At 38.5% G+C, this 17,231-nt stretch overlaps 2 protein-coding genes and 1 long non-coding RNA gene across 5 annotated transcripts in view; 2 read left to right on the top strand and 1 right to left on the bottom strand.

The window, feature by feature from the left end:
• Positions 1-16,979, top strand: part of LOC125672143 (uncharacterized) — a 171,405-nt gene extending 154,426 nt beyond the window's left edge. The window contains exons 8-9 of the mRNA XM_048908265.2: positions 15,094-15,192; positions 16,777-16,979. Of these exons, the coding sequence (XP_048764222.1) occupies positions 15,094-15,192; positions 16,777-16,814 (137 nt within the window). The 3' untranslated portion in view covers positions 16,815-16,979. The remainder of the gene's footprint in view (positions 1-15,093; positions 15,193-16,776) is intronic.
• On the top strand, positions 326-2,575 carry LOC125672146 (uncharacterized). Its single transcript, XR_007368862.2, has 3 exons — positions 326-787; positions 1,740-1,824; positions 1,961-2,575. It is a non-coding gene; the product is annotated as an uncharacterized LOC125672146 (long non-coding RNA).
• LOC125672148 (uncharacterized) lies at positions 6,958-13,299 on the bottom strand. Of its 3 annotated transcripts, XM_056162716.1 has the most exons (3): positions 12,962-13,299; positions 10,409-10,577; positions 6,958-8,013 (listed from the first exon to the last, which is right to left on the bottom strand). In XM_056162716.1, exons 1-3 carry the CDS (start codon positions 13,197-13,199, stop codon positions 7,983-7,985), a joined length of 438 nt encoding a protein of 145 aa, XP_056018691.1. In that variant the 5' UTR covers positions 13,200-13,299; the 3' UTR covers positions 6,958-7,982. The 3 variants fall into 3 exon arrangements, 2 of the variants coding, with proteins under 2 accessions (XP_056018691.1, XP_056018690.1); XR_008802427.1 differs by lacking the exon at positions 12,962-13,299 and having other exon boundaries at positions 10,409-12,955; XM_056162715.1 differs by having other exon boundaries at positions 6,958-10,577; positions 12,962-13,293.
• Positions 16,980-17,231: the final 252 nt, after the last annotated feature.

The following is a 17,231-nucleotide window of genomic DNA, read 5'->3' as shown; positions in this document are numbered from 1 at the left end:
CTATATGATTCTATAGTCTATTTCCCAAAAGATACGATGTAGCGCGCGCCCTCTGTCGTCATAATGGTAGAACAATTTACAAATGTCGAATTGCACAAATGCGAATGTCGAACTAACATCGGACGGATTACCACAACTCGCATAGGCTAAACAAACTACAATGTGCAAATGCTCAACTTCGGATGACGAAGATCCAATTTCAAATTTACATTAAATAAGTAATGCATTCACTTGTTACGCATCTACACAAATATATATTCCATTTACATCTTACGCAATACATATGACGAATGTACCGTTATGCACTACAAATGTCAAGATAACGATTAAGGTAGAGACCGATAGCAACCACGTGATCAGTAAAAATCGTGTATTTTCACGTGAAATTATTTTTCGGAATTCCGTACATCGCCATAGAGTAGTTGAAAAACAAAAAGGGGTTCCGAAAGTACAAGTTGTTGCTGTGACTGAATCGATGATTGAGAGGGTCGTCTCGACGAAAGATATAGAAATTTGGCCATAGTTTAGATTAGGAATACGTCAATGTAATAATAGTGGACTAAATGTTTCGTCCGTGCAGAATGGCACTTTTTACCTCGCGAAATTCACCACCATGCATAGCTGCGCTACGTAAACAAAGTTGTTGATGTAGCGTGATCGTGATGTCCGAGTGCTGCGAGTTTCAATACTGTTTATGTAGTCATTGAGAGTTTAAACAAAGTTTCTTCTGAGAAGAGGAATTCGATGGATGCATTCAACGTGGACAACGAAATCATAATTTCGTTTGGTAAGTGAAAAAAATGGCAAATTGAATTTGTATTCAACCCACTTTTCCTCTGCTATTTCACAACGCGATTTTATAATAACATCTATAAACGCACAACTTGGAACTGTTTCATTTTTTGTGCATTTATGTATTCCATATGTGCCCAATATATAACTCCTACATGTGCATGTAATTGTAAATGGATGTCATGTATATGCCAGATTTGAAAAAAAAAAATAGGGCTCTCACAAGTTTGAGGGGGGGGGGATGTTGCACTAAAATTCTATTTGGTATAAATGATAGTACTTATAGTATCTTGAAATTTCATTGACCTAAGAGATATTTCAAATCTGGGGTTTCATGTTTCATGCAAGCATGTAGGTCTACAAAACTTTATTTAAAATATTTGTAAAATCACAAGCCCCCCTCATAGGCAAATAAATGTATTGTATGAAAATAAGATATGTATGTCCTTCTCTTGACCCACACTCCGTAAAGGAGACAGGTCTGATGAATCTAGAGTTGACTTGTTTTGATATTATTAGAATGAACTGGCAGTTTATGAAAACATATCTGTCATCTCATATTGTAATATGATAATTATGATGTTTATTCACCTCATTAAGGACCCGGGGGTGGGAGGGTATGTACAGTTTAAATAGAAGGTAACTATAACAATATGAAATGAATAACAATCATGCAGATGTACTACTACTGCAAGAGTTCACATTGCTGCACTGCACACATTTAACATACATGTAGTGTTACATATGTAATACTGATTTCAGACAAGATTTTAAAAATTAACATAATAAAATACATGTTATGTGTGTAATTTTCAATATATCAGCATTTTAAAGTTTACTAAACATGCATTGAGACACACAATTTTAAAATTGACATTGTCTGACACAGTATAATTAATGATTAATACTGACTGTGCAAATATTAATTATGATGATTTTTTTGTAAGCATCATCCTAAGGACCAGTGCAAGTTGAAATGGGCTTCCAGCCAACAACTTCAACAGCAATTTGCCATGAAAATCAGCAAGAAAGGTACAATATTTTCTATCTTAGTAAGATAGAATTTTTCATTTTAACACCAGACATTTATAAAGACAATTCTTAGTATATTAGATATTCATCTTTTTTTTTCAATATTTGAATATACAGAATATATTTTTTATAACAGGTACTTCATTTGCATTGATGATGTCATATCCCCTGGACCCCACAACTTTACAGGTTACAGAGAAAATTCAAGAACTTCTGCAAAATGTGGGACTTGGATAGAATCAATAATGTATTTGTGAGCCCAGAGCAATGGATATATTGTGCAACATACTAAAGTGTGAATTTAATGGAAAACTGTACATGTACTCATGTATTACATGTCTTTTTTAAAGACAATAATATTGTATAAATATAGAGGAAGTGTCATTGTTGATTATTCTAAGTTTTTGATATATCAAAATCAGTAAACATTTCTAAATAAAACCGGCGCGAGCCCCCCTAAAATTTTCAAGTTTAAAGTAAATCGTGGTCTCTTGTTTAGAGAAATATATACGATAAAAGAAGCCATAATTTCCTCCACTCTCAGATTAATAAATGTCTGACAAAATCTTTTGATTTATTGAATTACTTTTAGTGGGAGAACTGCTACTTTTTCCAAAACCCTTAAAATTTGCGTTATTTTATTAATTTCACAGAAAATAATAAAAATGACTACATAGGAGATATATTTTAAGCCCTAAAAAATCTGTAAAATCCAGGAGTTTCTGGGGAATCCCCCCCCCCCTTTCAAGGCGGCCCCCAGACCCCTGCCTCATACAGTTGCACCCCCCCCTCCCAACTTCAATTCCTGATCCGCCCCTGAAATAGCTTATAGAAACCTTCTTATTGTCATGTTCAATTTTCAATGAGGTAATTTGGGAATGCTTAAACATTCTAAGTTATAAAAAAGTCAGTAGTTTATCTCTGCTGGCTGAATCTTTCTTCTCAATGCACCGAGTGCAATTCATGACGTCTATGTTCCTGCTCATTCTTTCTCCTCCATACCATGCAGTATATTAAAGGGGTTGGGATGTAATGGAGACATTTGTTTTAACAAATATAAATTGTATTTCAATTTTTTGTGGGGATTTTTATTTGGGAAAACTCTTGATATTAATCATCAAATATGATGACGTATGATAAATCTATATTCTGAGTGTAAGTGCACAAAGGTCAACAACGAGAACTACAACAAAATATAAGCTAAAATTTGAAATACATACTTTCTGTATTATATTTATTAATTTAAAAAAGGTATTACAAAGAATCTTCGAATTTCAGCAAGCTGTTTTTGATGGATTGTTTACAACATCTTTTAATAACCCTTTTTCTTACGAAAATGTGTAGTTTGTTAAAAGGGGGTGGGGTTAGGAATTTTTTGCTAGTTCCATATTGAACCCCATTATGGTGTATAATTTTTTCATATATTTTACTTACTAATAGACTGACCACTTAATGAAATAAAATAAGAAATTTGATGGGTAATTTTTTTTGCAGCTTAAGCAAAGGTATGACCCTGTGTGCAAATATTGTGCACTGTTTTAAGGTAATTGGCCAATGTAGCTCTGTTGAAGTAGTAATGTTGTTGCATGTTAATAATGATTGCTGAACTTGAAATTGATGTGTAATATACAATTATGTGAAAGGTTGTTTGGAACCATATATGACAAGTTATGATCCTTTTTACAATAAAAATGTTATAGCTCTATTTGTATATTGCTCTCTACTTATTTTTCTTCACTTTTTACGCTTTACAAAGACTAAAGAAGGTGTTGTTAAAATCGCCATATTTCTCAAAAACAAGGTCGATTACCTACATTGATTTTTTATTATGTTTTATATCGAAGCTTCATCATAAACATATATCAAAATAAAAAAAAATACAATGGTTAATTTTTTAGCATCAACCTATCAATCTCTACCTTAACATTTTTCTATTTTACATTGAACCAATGGTGCATTTAGTAATGTAGTGAAATTCCGTTGATCAAGTTAATCATATGCAAATTAGATAATGAAGGTTGAATTATTCTTTTTTAATCATATGTTATCTCCTGTGTTCGGACAATGTTCCAAACGTTAAGATGATCTAGATCTGACTCAGCAGATTTAGGGAAACTATATAAAGCGGTCTTATTCAAGATCGGTTGTTCATTCTGGAAGAAGTCGTCGTATAGTGAAGACGTGGTTGGAGGTAAGGTATTTATGACTACTCATTTGCGGTGTCTCAAATTGCTGAAGACGGATCTTTTGAGTATCATAAATTCTTGCTGAATAAAAAGGAGCAAAGTGTATTAATAGGGTGTTTGAAACCCAGTGTTTAGAAATAGGTCTGGGAGCTAAGGCTCAAATGTAAGTTTCAGACCTAGGCTCAGAGCACAGAGAGATAACAGAGAAAAACCAGATAAATATAGAGGATCAGTTTAAATCATTGTGTTATTGATTATTATTGATTCTGTTCTATTATTTTATTTAAATCCAATCAGTAGAATAAGCCAAGTAGCGTAAGGAAAATTATATATATATATCTACTTCATTCGTGGTCGAACCTACAAAACACATTACAGTAACAACAAATACATAATTACAAAGATAGAATATTGAACCCTTTGGCTTTCCATAATTATTCACTTGCCATGCATCATTCCTGACTGGTTTAAACTGATATTGTTGAACCACAAAATCGGGCAGTTCGTCAGAAAACAAAAATTAGTCGATATCCGTTAAATGCAGTGAGATATTTCGTTGAACAAAACGGTAGGCCTACACTATTTTCATTGCGTTGTTTACATCGATGGGTCGTTGTGACGTCACAAACACATAAATGTAATCAAGAACGATATAAGCGGGTAACAAATTCATTCTATATACAAGTTTACAGCTTTATTTCTTATCAATCCAAAGACAATAATCTTTTAATAAACGCTGTTTTTAAAGTAAAATACCATTGTTAGAAATCGTTTCATATGACCTTTAAACCCCAATTTCCGTCTCAAAAATTAGGATAAACCTGTGAGGAGAGAGAGAGAGAGAGAGAGAGAGAGAGAGAGAGAGAGAGAGTACTTGGAGGTCAGAGTTGATTCTTACACATATGCATATCTAAATTATGGATTCAGAGACCCTCTGAAGCGATTTTTGTTGTGTAAACAAATATCAAAAATACTATTTCGTAGAGGGGAGTCACAATATCATATAGCTTTAGATCGTGCATATATTTTTACGGCGAGATCGTATTCTTTGAAATATTTTAACTGATTTATCAGGAAGAGTAGCAAAAATAGATGACTGTCGGTAAATGTATCACACGAAACTGGGGAAACTTTCTCACTTCACGGGGCGAGCGGGATTCGAACCCGCGCCGACAGAGGTGAGAGGCCGTGTGATTTTAGGAGATTTGATATTACTATCCGTCATGAAATGGCCTAGATTCTGGCAACACGATTTAAATAACATATATTTGAATTATTCAAACGACTAAATCATATTGCAATGTGTATGAAGATTTTAGACTTAACGATGTATAACTATATAGCCTAAGCATTTTGTTTCCCGAGCGTTCTCTTGTATATCGATAACTGGCTTCTAAGTGATATTGCAATTCGCTTGTTCTTGTGATTTAGCTCATCTGAGCTCAAAGCTCAAGCCAGCTTTTCTAATCGCCTGTTGTCCGTCCATCCGTCTGTAAACTGTTTTTTGTTTGTTTGTTTTTTAACATTTTTGACTTTTCACAAGTTTGTTCAAATGAAGCGCCATGTCCCTTTTAAAGGAGAGATAATCACAAAAATGCAAAAATAGGGTGGGGTCATTTAAAAATCTTCTTAAGAACCACTGAGCCAGAAAAGCTGAAATTTACATGAAAGCTTCCTGGCATTGTCCAAATCATGGCTCCCAGGGGTAGGATGGGGCCACAAGTGGGTATGAAAGTTTTACATAGAAATATGTAGGGAAAATCTTTAAAAATTTTCTTCTCAAAGACTACTGGGTCCGGAAAGTTGAAATTTACATGAAAGCTTTCTAACATAGTGCAGATTGAAGTTTGTTAAAAAAGCTTATATTTACATGAAAGCTTCCTGGCATAGTGCAGATTTAAGTTTGCTAAAATCATGGCCCCCGTTTGCTAAATTCATTGCCCCCGGGGGCAGGATGGGGCCACATGTGGCTATCAACAATTTTGACTTCTTCTCCAGAACCACTGGGCCAATTTCAACCAAACTTGGCCAAATGCATCCTTAAGTGAAGGGCTTTCAAGTTTGTTTAAATGAAGCGCCATGTCCCATTCAAAGGAAAGGTAATCACAAAAATAGGGTGGGGTCATTTAAAAATCTTCTCAAGAACCACTGAGCCAGAAAAGCTAATGTTTATTTGAAAGCTTTCTGACACAGTGCAAATTTAAGTTTGTTAAAACCATGGGCCCCGGGGGTAGGATGGGGGTCACAAAAGGGGGGTCAAAGTTTTGCATACAAATAAATAGTGAAAATCTTTCAAAATCTTCTCAAAAACTACTGGATCAGGAAAGGGGAAATGTACACGAAAGCTTCCTAACATAGTGCAGATTGAAGTTTATCAAAATCATAGCCCCCGAGGATAGGATGGGACCAGAATAGGGGATCAAAGTTTTACTTAGAAATATATAGGGAAAATCTTCTCAAAAACTACTGGGCCAGAAAAGATAAAATTTACACGAAAGCTTCCTGGCGTAGTGCAGATTCAAGTTTGTTCAAATCATGGCTCCCGGGGGCAGGATGGGGCAGCAATAGGGATCAAAGTTTTACATAGAAATATATAGGGAAAATCTTTCAAAATCTTCTTCTCAAAAACTACTGGCCAGGAAAATGGAAATTTACATGAAAGCTTTCTGAGATAGTGCAGATTCAAGTTTCTTCAAATCATGGCCCTCTGGGGGTAGGATGGAGCCACAAAGGGGATTCAAAGTTTTGCATACAAATATATAGGGAAAATCATTTCAAAATCTTCTCAAAAACTACTGGGCTAGCAAAGTGAAAATTTACACGAAACCTTCCTAACATAGTGCAGATTCATGTTTGTTAAAATCATGGCCCCAGGATAGGATGGGACCAGAATAGCGCATCAAAGTTTACATGGAATTAATCCAAGATGCAGACAAGATTAACAAAATTGAATTAAACCCAGATTTATTATACATAATGCAGTCAACATTTTAGCAGATTTATTAGACAATATACAATTTAGTGGTAGGTGTTGGCACAATCCATTTAACATGAAAATACTATCCCTGCGGTCAACCCGGGGAATCACTAAGCACCCAGGGATTACCTCCCTTTAACACTGGCGCAAAGCGCCCCCACAGGTAACTGTGGTGGGAACAGACCTCTTGGTACCACCTTACAAGAGTGAATGCCACGTACGATGATAATTTCAGTTCTGACTCAGGCCCTAACTCTATCCTGTCTCCCCTGGTACACACCTTGGTCATTGTTAAGACCCCCAGGGGTAAACCCCAAAGACTTGCCCTTGGTACAGCAAGGGTCAAGCCGGTCCCACAGGTACCACTGAGGTGGCCCCAAATCCTCCTCAGTACTGAGAATAGATTCTCCAGAGTTTTGAGCCAGACATGAGAGAAATTTTCATTTGTGGTAATCCCCGAATTCCGCCCCCCTTACCCGGATTGTACCTACGAAATTTACCCAAATCCCAAAACAAAATTAAGGCAAATATATACAATGGTGAATCATCAAAAAATGACCGAGGACAATATGAGTTCACTAATTCGTAGCATAAAACACAAATGACAAAAGCTCAAGTCCCCCAGTGCGGTACAGTTTCATACACAACCAACACTCCTCACCTGGTGCACATGACAATACTATTCTTAGTAGTAAAAATTAAAATGTTTACACAGTTCACACATATTTATACACAGTGTCCCCAGCCTTCATAAAAGAGTCTGATGACGCGACACTCGACTCGCGCAACCACAATCAGGAACACGCCCGCGATACTGCACAGGACATCTCCCAGTCTTGGAGTTCAGAGACACACGCAACACAGTACGTACCACATGTTTCCAGACCTGAAACACTAGCCTTTGGGTCTGGAAAAAGCACTAGCACAGCGAAGAGTTCCTGTCTGCCACTATCCCAGTCACACTTGAATTGTCATTATACCAGGCCCCGCGAATCCTAATGTGAATCGGGGTTGTCCAACCAATGGCTGTAAATAGTAAACATAAAAAGCAGCAGTATCTTATCATTAGGGATGGGTGGGTGGGTGACAACAGTTAAAGATGGCTGAATAATGTGATGAATGATCCGGGTCACTAGGCTTGACACGTAATAATTATGCTCGGTCGCTAAAACGTTTGGAATTCAGGAACAAGGTTGCAGGAGTTGTCGCGCCTGCCCATAGATTAAAGGCATTTATCTAAATAATGATAAATGGCATTAATCCAAGATGCAGACAAGATTAACAAAATTGAATTAAACCCAGATTTATTATACATAATGCAGTCAACATTTTAGCAGATTTATTAGACAATATACAATTTAGTGGCAGGTGTTGGCACAATCCATTTAACATGAAAATACTATCCCTGTGGTCAACCCGGGGAATCACTAAGCACCCAGGGATTACCTCCCTTTAACACTGGCGCAAAGCGCCCCCACAGGTAACTGTGGTGGGAACAGACCTCTTGGTACCACCTTACAAGAGTGAATGCCACGTACGATGATAATTTCAGTTCTGACTCAGGCCCTAACTCTATCCTGTCTCCCCTGGTACACACCTTGGTCATTGTTAAGACCCCCAGGGGTAAACCCCAAAGACTTGCCCTTGGTACAGCAAGGGTCAAGCCGGTCCCACAGGTACCACTGAGGTGGCCCCAAATCCTCCTCAGTTCTGAGAATAGATTCTCCAGAGTTTTGAGCCAGACATGAGAGAAATTTTCATTTGTGGTAATCCCCGAATTCCGCCAAATGGGCTTGTCTATACGAGCACACCTGCCACAGAGCGTTATGTGAAATTAGGATATCTAGAAGAAGTATAAAAATTAAGCTGCCTAAGAGATTGACGGGCTCACATGAGGATGGGGAGGGGGGGGGTGTTTAACTTACTTTGGGATTTCGAGATCATCAGGGTAAACTTTAATGTGGTGTTTGGACAACAGGAAGGTTTCCAGTCCCCCTTGTAAGGTATTGAGGAATGCAGAGTTACCCAAATCATTAAGATGAGTTCCGTCGAACCTGAAGAGCTGCTTGTCCGCAAATGTAATGGAAGGGTAACGAATCACAAACCCTCCCTCTTGTTTGATAAACTGTTTAACCTTACGATTGATATTCTTCCGAGCTGCCTCGACTTTAGATGCGTCACTGGCATTGTGCCAATAAAGACGTGGTAACATATCTGACCATATAATAGACAAGTTGGGGGCTAAAAGTTTGCATCGCAAGAATGAGCATTTGATGGAGTGGAATAGCTCTAATGAAGTGGCCAACCCAAGGTCATTGGAACCGAGGTGAACAATTAAGTAATCAGGAGGGGGGTTGGTTTTTAGTTTACTTTCGAACAAGGGGTCGAAGTCTTGCCATTTCATTCCCCTGGTGCCGAACCATTCTATGGACAGGTTGTTGAGTTGCAGGTTCAAGTGTTTTCCTCCAGGACGTTTAAAGGCACTGCGTGCAGCCCAGTACACAATGGAAGAGCCAATCACCCATATGGTTTTCTTTACACCTAGAAAACTTGAGGTACGTTAGTACTGTGAGTGAACCAGTGAAAAATCAGCAGTTAATGTTCGGGAAATCTAATGTAAGTGGCATAAGCACTGGATTTCCACCTACCCCAATGTTTGATTGTCTGATCTGAAATGCCCCTCATGGCAGCCTCAGTGGCAGCCCCAATTCGAAAAGAATGTGATTTGAAACATGCAGTGCTAATTTCACAAAAACTCAGCGCTTCAGCCACCAATGCAGCAAACTGATAACGCGTGAGGGGATTACCGTCAAAATGTATTAGGAATGGACTATTTAGTGGTAATGCGGGGTTCCTTATTGCTAAGTATTTGCTAATAGCCGCCACCGGGCAAGCCACATCACCTGTCTTTGAGAGAAATAAAGTACATGATTTGCCCAGCTGGTCGGTTTTGGATTGCCGGATTGTGAGCTTAACTTTGGGCTGGCCATTTAGTGTGACTAATTCGATATCCATACGCTGCAAAGGACTTGGGCTAGTACTCTTAAGCGATTGCATGGTTAATTCACCTACTCGCATGAATCCAAAAAATGCTAGACTAAAGGCCGCCTGAAATAGGAGCGTTTCATAACTAGATGAACAGACGTTGACTAGTGCCGTGATGATCTTAAGGAGAATTTTGTACGTGATTGGAGCTCGAATATCCCGCTTCCCTGCCAGTCGGTTTGCTCCTTCCAAAATCTTAGCGACCATAAAAGATTTAGTATTGTCCGCCATGCCCTGGATTTTAAAAATGTGTGATAAGCCTGATATGTAAGTTCTCAAACTAGATGGGGATCGGCCTTTGAGAGACAAGTATGCCAAGAATTGCACAATATGTTCTAAAGGGGCTGGCCAAGTTACTGGTAGTTGAAGGTGATACCTGAACTGATTGAAGATTTCGTAAGCTGTATTATAGGTCTGCCTGGTTTTGGGAGCTACCGATGCCTGGAGTAATCTGTTGGCCTCCTGGCTTAAACTTGCCAAATTTCTGGGGGAAGCGGGGTAGGCATCGGATCTGCCTGCGGCGCTAAAGTCCGAAAACGTGACCACTGGCAACGAGAAATTGAATCCGCTATAGCATTTGATTTAGTATGTATGTATTCAGCTCTAAAGTTGATATTGAAAGTCATAGTTTTAAGAACGAATCGCCTTACCAGAACCATGACATCTTGGGATTTGGACGTTTGTTTGTTTATAATGTGAACTACTGCTTGATTGTCAATATGAAATAATATCCGTTTGTTGGCCAGTAATGGCCCCCAAACTGTTAGGGCCGCGACGACAGGAAACATCTCCAAGAAAGTTAAGTCCTGAAACCTACCTAGCGTATCCCACTGTTTTGGCCATCTGCCAAAGGCCCATCTACCTTCGAAAAATATACCAAAACCGCCAGACTCACCACCCGCACTGTCTGTATAGAAATTAATGGTTTCGTTAGCGCACCATAGCCTATGGGGAAATAATGTAATACCGTTGTAGTTCTGAAGGAATAGCAACCAAGTTTCTATATCCAACTTCATAGCGGAAGAAACTCTAATTTTAAAACTAGGTTTCCTAATACCTACAGTGGCGTCTACTAGTCTGCGGATGAAGGCTCGGCCTGGGGCCACTACTTGACAGGCGAAGTTTAGCGACCCGATTAATGATTGGAGTTCCCGGAGTGTGATTTTCTTAGTATCAATGCAGAATTGAATTTTTTGACGTAACTCAACGAGTTTATCCTGTGGTAATCGCATATGCATGGAAATGGTATCAAATTCAATGCCTAAGAAAACTAAGCAAGTAGTTGGCTCCACAGTCTTATCCTGGGATATAGGAACCCCTAAATGTTCACACTGTTGGTGAAATATTTGCAATGTGTATCCACATGTACCCTCTTGTTTTTTACCTCCAAATAAAAAATCATCCAGATAGTGGATAATGTGATGGTTACCGGATTCCTTAGTTATAAGCCAATGCAAGAAAGAGCTAAATTTGTTAAAAAGTGCACACGAAAGCTTGGAACCAAAGGGTAAGCACTTATCGTAATAATATTTGCCATTAGATTTAATGCCAAGTAAATCGAAGTCGCCTGGGTATATGGGTAGTAAACGGAAGGCACTCTTGAGGTCGGATTTTGCTAACAATGCCCCTTGGCCTAATTTTTGAATCATAAGAACAGCTTCATCTACGTTACTATATTTGACCGTACAAATGTGTGGATCGATATAATCATTGACCGACTCAAACTCAGGGTATGACAGATGGTGAATTAAGCGTTGATCACCATCTTTTTTGGGGACGAGGCCGACTGGAGAAACTCGAGTGTAGGAAAAGGAATGGCGTCATAGGGACCAGCCATTCTGCCCAGCTTAACTTCTTTATTTAACTTCTGCTCTACTAACTGGGGTGCTAAGCGTGCAGATTTTAAGTTCTTGGCTTCTCGGTGTAGTCTAGGACCTGCATAGTGCAAGGGGAAGCCATACTTAAAGCCGTGCCTAAGTTGAATTTGATCCGATAAATGGGGATATGACAAAAGTGCGTTACATAATTCGGAGTATTTAATAGGTGTGCATGCCAAGCTATAGAGATTATTACTGGGGACAGTTTGCTTGAGGGTGGGGTCCCCCACAGGCTGAGCACCGGTGTCGAAACCTACAGGGGTTAAAGGAACAGGAGCCCCTGTTGAACGCAAAACAGACGCCTGCGGCCTTAGTTGTATTGTTGGCTGCTGCAGTGGCTTTGGAACCATATCCCCCTCCCTGGGAGTTAGGACCCTGGGTGGCTTGTGGTTTTCGACTGAAGTTGTTACGAAAAGGGGCCTTATTCCCACTGTCAAATATTTGGTTCGACTGATCAGACTGTGGGGAGGAAATGTGCATAACCCATAATTCGGAGTCTACTACTCCCCATGGTAGGGTGGGGTGCCGCTCTTTTTTGAGTCGGAACTGTTCGTCATACTTGGCCCACCCGGAATGCCCCGATCTATTTGCTGCCAGGCGAATATTGTGCATATATTTGAGTAGTTCCTGGCCTTTGTGTGGAGACTTTTCCAGAAATATGGACATATAAATCATAAACGCCGTTGTCCATGTATGGATGCTATTAATAGTCTTGAGTTGTTATTTCTCTATGGTAATTTGCCCATTTCTTATTACCAGTTCACCCGTAACATGGGGCTCGGTGCGCAAGTCACGTGCTTGTTTCAATAATAGAGGCAAGTCAATGTATTGACCTGCCCATATTTTTGACTTAATGGCCTGTGGCACATGCATACCTATAGGATCAAAGATGCTTGCATCTGATACAGGCCGACTGACCTGGACCTGTTCGCCAAACGAAAGACCCGTACTAAATTCACAAGATCTACTTTGACCCGATACAGCGAAATTAGTATCGGAATGATACAAGCCATCAGTATCTGGGTCGGGCCCAGCAAAATCAATAATGTTACCTGATGCACCCACCACACTCGCTCCCGGCTGTGGGTTGATAACAAAGCCTTCCATCTCGTCAAGGGGCTGCGGTGGCGTGGTTGCACAAGCTGCAGGAATGGGCCTGGGGGGCTGTTTTTCCTTTACCGGTCTCGTAGCTCTTTTACTGGGCCGAGACGACGAATCAGGCATTTTTCTGACTTTCGACTGCTTTGTCGTTCTGGTTGACGTAGTCGCACGTCTCTTTTTTGGAGGCATTTTGTCTGATGGTAGTCGATTGCGATTGTGATGTGACAACAGTTAAAGATGGCTGAATAATGTGATGAATGATCCGGGTCACTAGGCTTGACACGTAATAATTATGCTCGGTCGCTAAAACGTTTATAATTCAGGAACAAGGTTGCAGGAGTTGTCGCGCCTGCCCATAGATTAAAGGCATTTATCTAAATAATGATAAATGGCAATATATCGGAAACATCTTCTTCTCAAAAACTACTGGGCCAGAAAATTGGAAATTTACATGAAAGCTTCCTGACATAGTGCAGATTCAAGTTTGTTCAAGTCATGGCTCCCAGGGGAGAGCAATGAACACACGAGGCTGACTTTGGACGGCAACATACAGTGTAGATAACGTAGCTACATAGAGTGTAGATTACCACTGTGCTCGAACCTCCTACATATCGTGAGCTTAGAGGTTTCAAATAACACAATGGGAATAAGAACAAGAGAACAAACTTGCTCACTGTAAGACCATTGAACTAATGGGTCCTAATTAGAAAAGTTACCGAGGTACAGACAGATTTACCTGTAACTTCAAATAACTATATGATTTCCATATCATTTCATTTGCGTTGCGCCAACGATTCTGATTGACTGCGTTTTTGTTAATCGTTCCATTGATGAGATGCTCATACACAATTGAGAAGGAATGGAGGTATATCGCAAAAGCAAAAAAAAAAAAAAAAATGGAAAGGAAAACTTATGTACTATGCGCTACGAAAAGAAAAATAGATTCATTCCTTAAATCAAAATATAATATGTGACAGAAAACTTGAAATTGTGAATTTACTGGATGATATTAATCAATATGACAATCTTTGATATCTTTTCACCTTAGTAACGCTACATCTTCCATCTTTTCACCCTGCGTTATTTTCATTTTCAAGCATTTCGTCAAAATAAAGACTATTATGAATCCCAGTTTAGTAAGAAATTGAATGTCTTTTTATATTCTATTGACAGATTATCATGGTTCTTTCTCAAATTATTTCAAACCTTGAATTATGCTCATGAAGCAAACATCTGTGCGAATTTTCGTAGGTATTCGATATTAAACACGAGTGTTTGAGAAAAGTAACTACTTTCATTCAAAGAATGGGGCATATTCTGTTTCTTAATACTTTTGTGCGTTCCGTGCGATATATGTTAGACAAAGAAAACTCATTTATGTTGTTTTTGAGAAGAGTAGATAAACCGATCGCTTCAAAAATCTAGAAACCCTGCGTTACTGAATCTTTTCACCATGGTCACGATGGTCCACGGTGAAGACGTTGTTTTATTTTGATGTTAATCTTGAACAATCGCCGTGGGGATCGAGGTTAGAATACAGAATACATGTAGGTCCTCGGTACCTCTTGCTTGTCGTAAGAGGCGACTAAATGGGGCGATCCTTAAGATGACACCACAAAAACCGAGGTCCCGTGTCACAGCGGGTGTGGCACGATAAAGATCCCTTCCTGCTCAATCGCCATGAGCGCCGACCATAGGCCTCAATTTTGCAGCCCTACACCGGCAGTGATGACGTCTCCATATGAGTGAAATATTCTCAAGAGGGACGTTAAACAATATTCAATCAATAATCTTAAACAATGATAGGGCCAAGTTGGGTCAGGTGAGCGATGTGGCCCATGGGCCTCTTATTTTCATGTGATCTGAGATTTCAAGCTAGTCTAAGAAATGACAGAAGATAAAACCTTTTAAAGTATTTGATTTGTTCTTTTGATTCATAAATAGAATTGCTAATTGCTATTGTTCAGTATTATAGGTTTTGTGTTCACTTAATGTACAAAGTTTTAAGAAAGTATGAAAATTACTTGTTGAGAAGTTGTAGAAGATTTGAAAAACGAAACTGAATTTCCTATTAATTTTACAGCTTACAGCGCACGAAATTCAATTGCATTGATGCTTCAAATGATTGGGGAAGTTGCAGCAGAAATAGAAGCATTATACCTACTCCTTAATCGCTTTAAGGGTGAGTAACAGGTTAAATGAAAGCTTTGTTTCTATACCTGAACTGCTTCAGAGGTGAGTACCAGGTTAGATGAAAGCTTTATTTCTATACCTGAACTGCTTCAGAGGTGAGTACCATGTTAGATGAAAGCTTTGTATAGGTAATTAGCAGGAGAAATGTAAATCTTCCACAATCTCGCACGTTATCGTTTCATGAAAATTATCCTGATGTAGTTGTTTTTAGTTCATACCCTCATGTATTTTTAAAAATTAAATTTGTTGGGGAGTAGTTTTTTTTAGATTCCATAGCCCATGCCAGGAGTTAGTGATACTTTTATCTAATACAGTACTCAGGCGACCGATAAGGCTTATGGACCTCTTGTTACTTCTTCAGAACCATTGAAACAAATTCATCCAAACTTGCCATAAAGTATTCTTGGGGAAAGGAGATGAAAAATTGTTTAAATGAAAGGTCACACCCTTTTCAAAGGGAGATAAAGAAAAATAGAAGTCATGGTGCATCGTTTTAAAATCTCTTCAAGAACCACTAGACCAGAAAAGAGGTAAAGTAGATTAAAAATTGTTCAAATCGTGGCTGCCAGAGGTGGGGCCACAAAAGCGGACTAGTTTTACATAGGGATACATAGATTTTTTAATTAAAAAAAAAAGCTCCCTTCCTCAAGAATATATTGGTCTTGATAAGTATGCAAGCATCCTCGGGTAGTGTAGAAATCAAGACCGCAGTAGGTAAGGTGGGGCCACATTATAGGATATAAAGTTTTATATCGGAATGTAAAGGGTAAAAATATAAAAATCTTTTTCTCAATAGCATCAGGACCATGATTAGTCATATTGCAAAGCAAGCATCCCCAGGTAGTACTGAGCCGAGTTTGTACAATGTGTGGCTCTCGGAAGTTGGATTGAGCCACAATTTTACCCAGGAATATTATCATGAAAAGTCTTTTAAAAATATTCTCTTAACAGCATGTTTATACGCATGCATCCTCAGGTAATGCATATTCGATTTCTTAGATTAATGTCCCCAATGTAGGATGGGGCCTCAATAGAGGGCACATTGAAGTTTTACAAAACTTGAGTATGTAAGAAAAAAAAACACGGCACTGAAGAATAGCAGGGTGACGATTAGTGGTATTAATATAGAGGCATCCTCGGGTAGTTCAGATTTAATGATATTCAACTGCAAATCCTGGTGGGAAAGGTTGGGTGTTTGGAAGATGCCTCAGTAGGGGATTGAAGTTTTACACCAGAATGAATTTTTGAAAAGCCTTATTCTCAGAAGTAGCAAGGTGAGGATTAGTCATATCAATATTAAAGCACCATCGGGTAATACAGAGTTAAGTTGTGTTTTCTTTCAAATCAATGGTCCACAACACAATAAGTCTTACATGAGAATGTAATGGGAAAACGACAGGCATCCAGAGCGTATCCTCGGTAATAGTGATGACAGGTGTTGTCTATACAAAATACAGCTGCCTCGTGTTGTATGTGATCCCTCACTGCAGTTCAGATTCAAATAGACGCAGTAATGTTCTGATATGTTCTTCTGTGTAACAAAATTCTACCTATTTGAAAACTTCTATTCCAGAATGTGGTGGTTTTGCAGTTCCAAGACTGTTTGGCTAAAAGAACCATGCAACATTGAAAATGATTTATTGAAGAAGAAAAAACATGCAATATTGAAAATAAATGATTTATTGAAAGAACCATGCAATACTGAAAATGATTTATTGAAAGAAAAAAAAAACCCAAAACCTGCAATATTGAAAATAAATGATTTATTGAAAGAACTATGCAATATTCAAAATGATTTATTGAAAGAAACATGCAATATTGAAAATAAATGATTTATTGAAAGTGTCTGACAAAGAAATTTAAATTCACAGAGTTTTCATTAAGGGGACCGAATACAGTTATTTCTGCCCTAGAGATTTTTATCAAATTTGTAACATTGATGAGTTGTACTTTCGACATTTAATTAAGAAATTAAAAATTGCCTTTGCCCGTACAGTATTGTGTAGGGGTCGACTCAAAGTATCGACA

The sequence above is a fragment of the Ostrea edulis genome, chromosome 4 (assembly GCF_947568905.1).
Source record: "Ostrea edulis chromosome 4, xbOstEdul1.1, whole genome shotgun sequence".
Lineage (NCBI taxonomy): Eukaryota > Metazoa > Mollusca > Bivalvia > Ostreida > Ostreidae > Ostrea > Ostrea edulis.
This window is presented reverse-complemented; position numbering and strand designations above follow the sequence as displayed.

Coding starts and splice junctions, on each gene's coding strand:
- LOC125672148 (XM_056162715.1), bottom strand. CDS start 13,199: ATGCCTCCAAAAAAGAGACGTGCGACTACGTCAACCAGAACGACAAAG. Junction 10,578..12,961: donor GAGTGTGGTGGGTGCATCAG/GTAACATTATTG, acceptor TCTCGTTGCCAG/TGGTCACGTTTTCGGACTTT.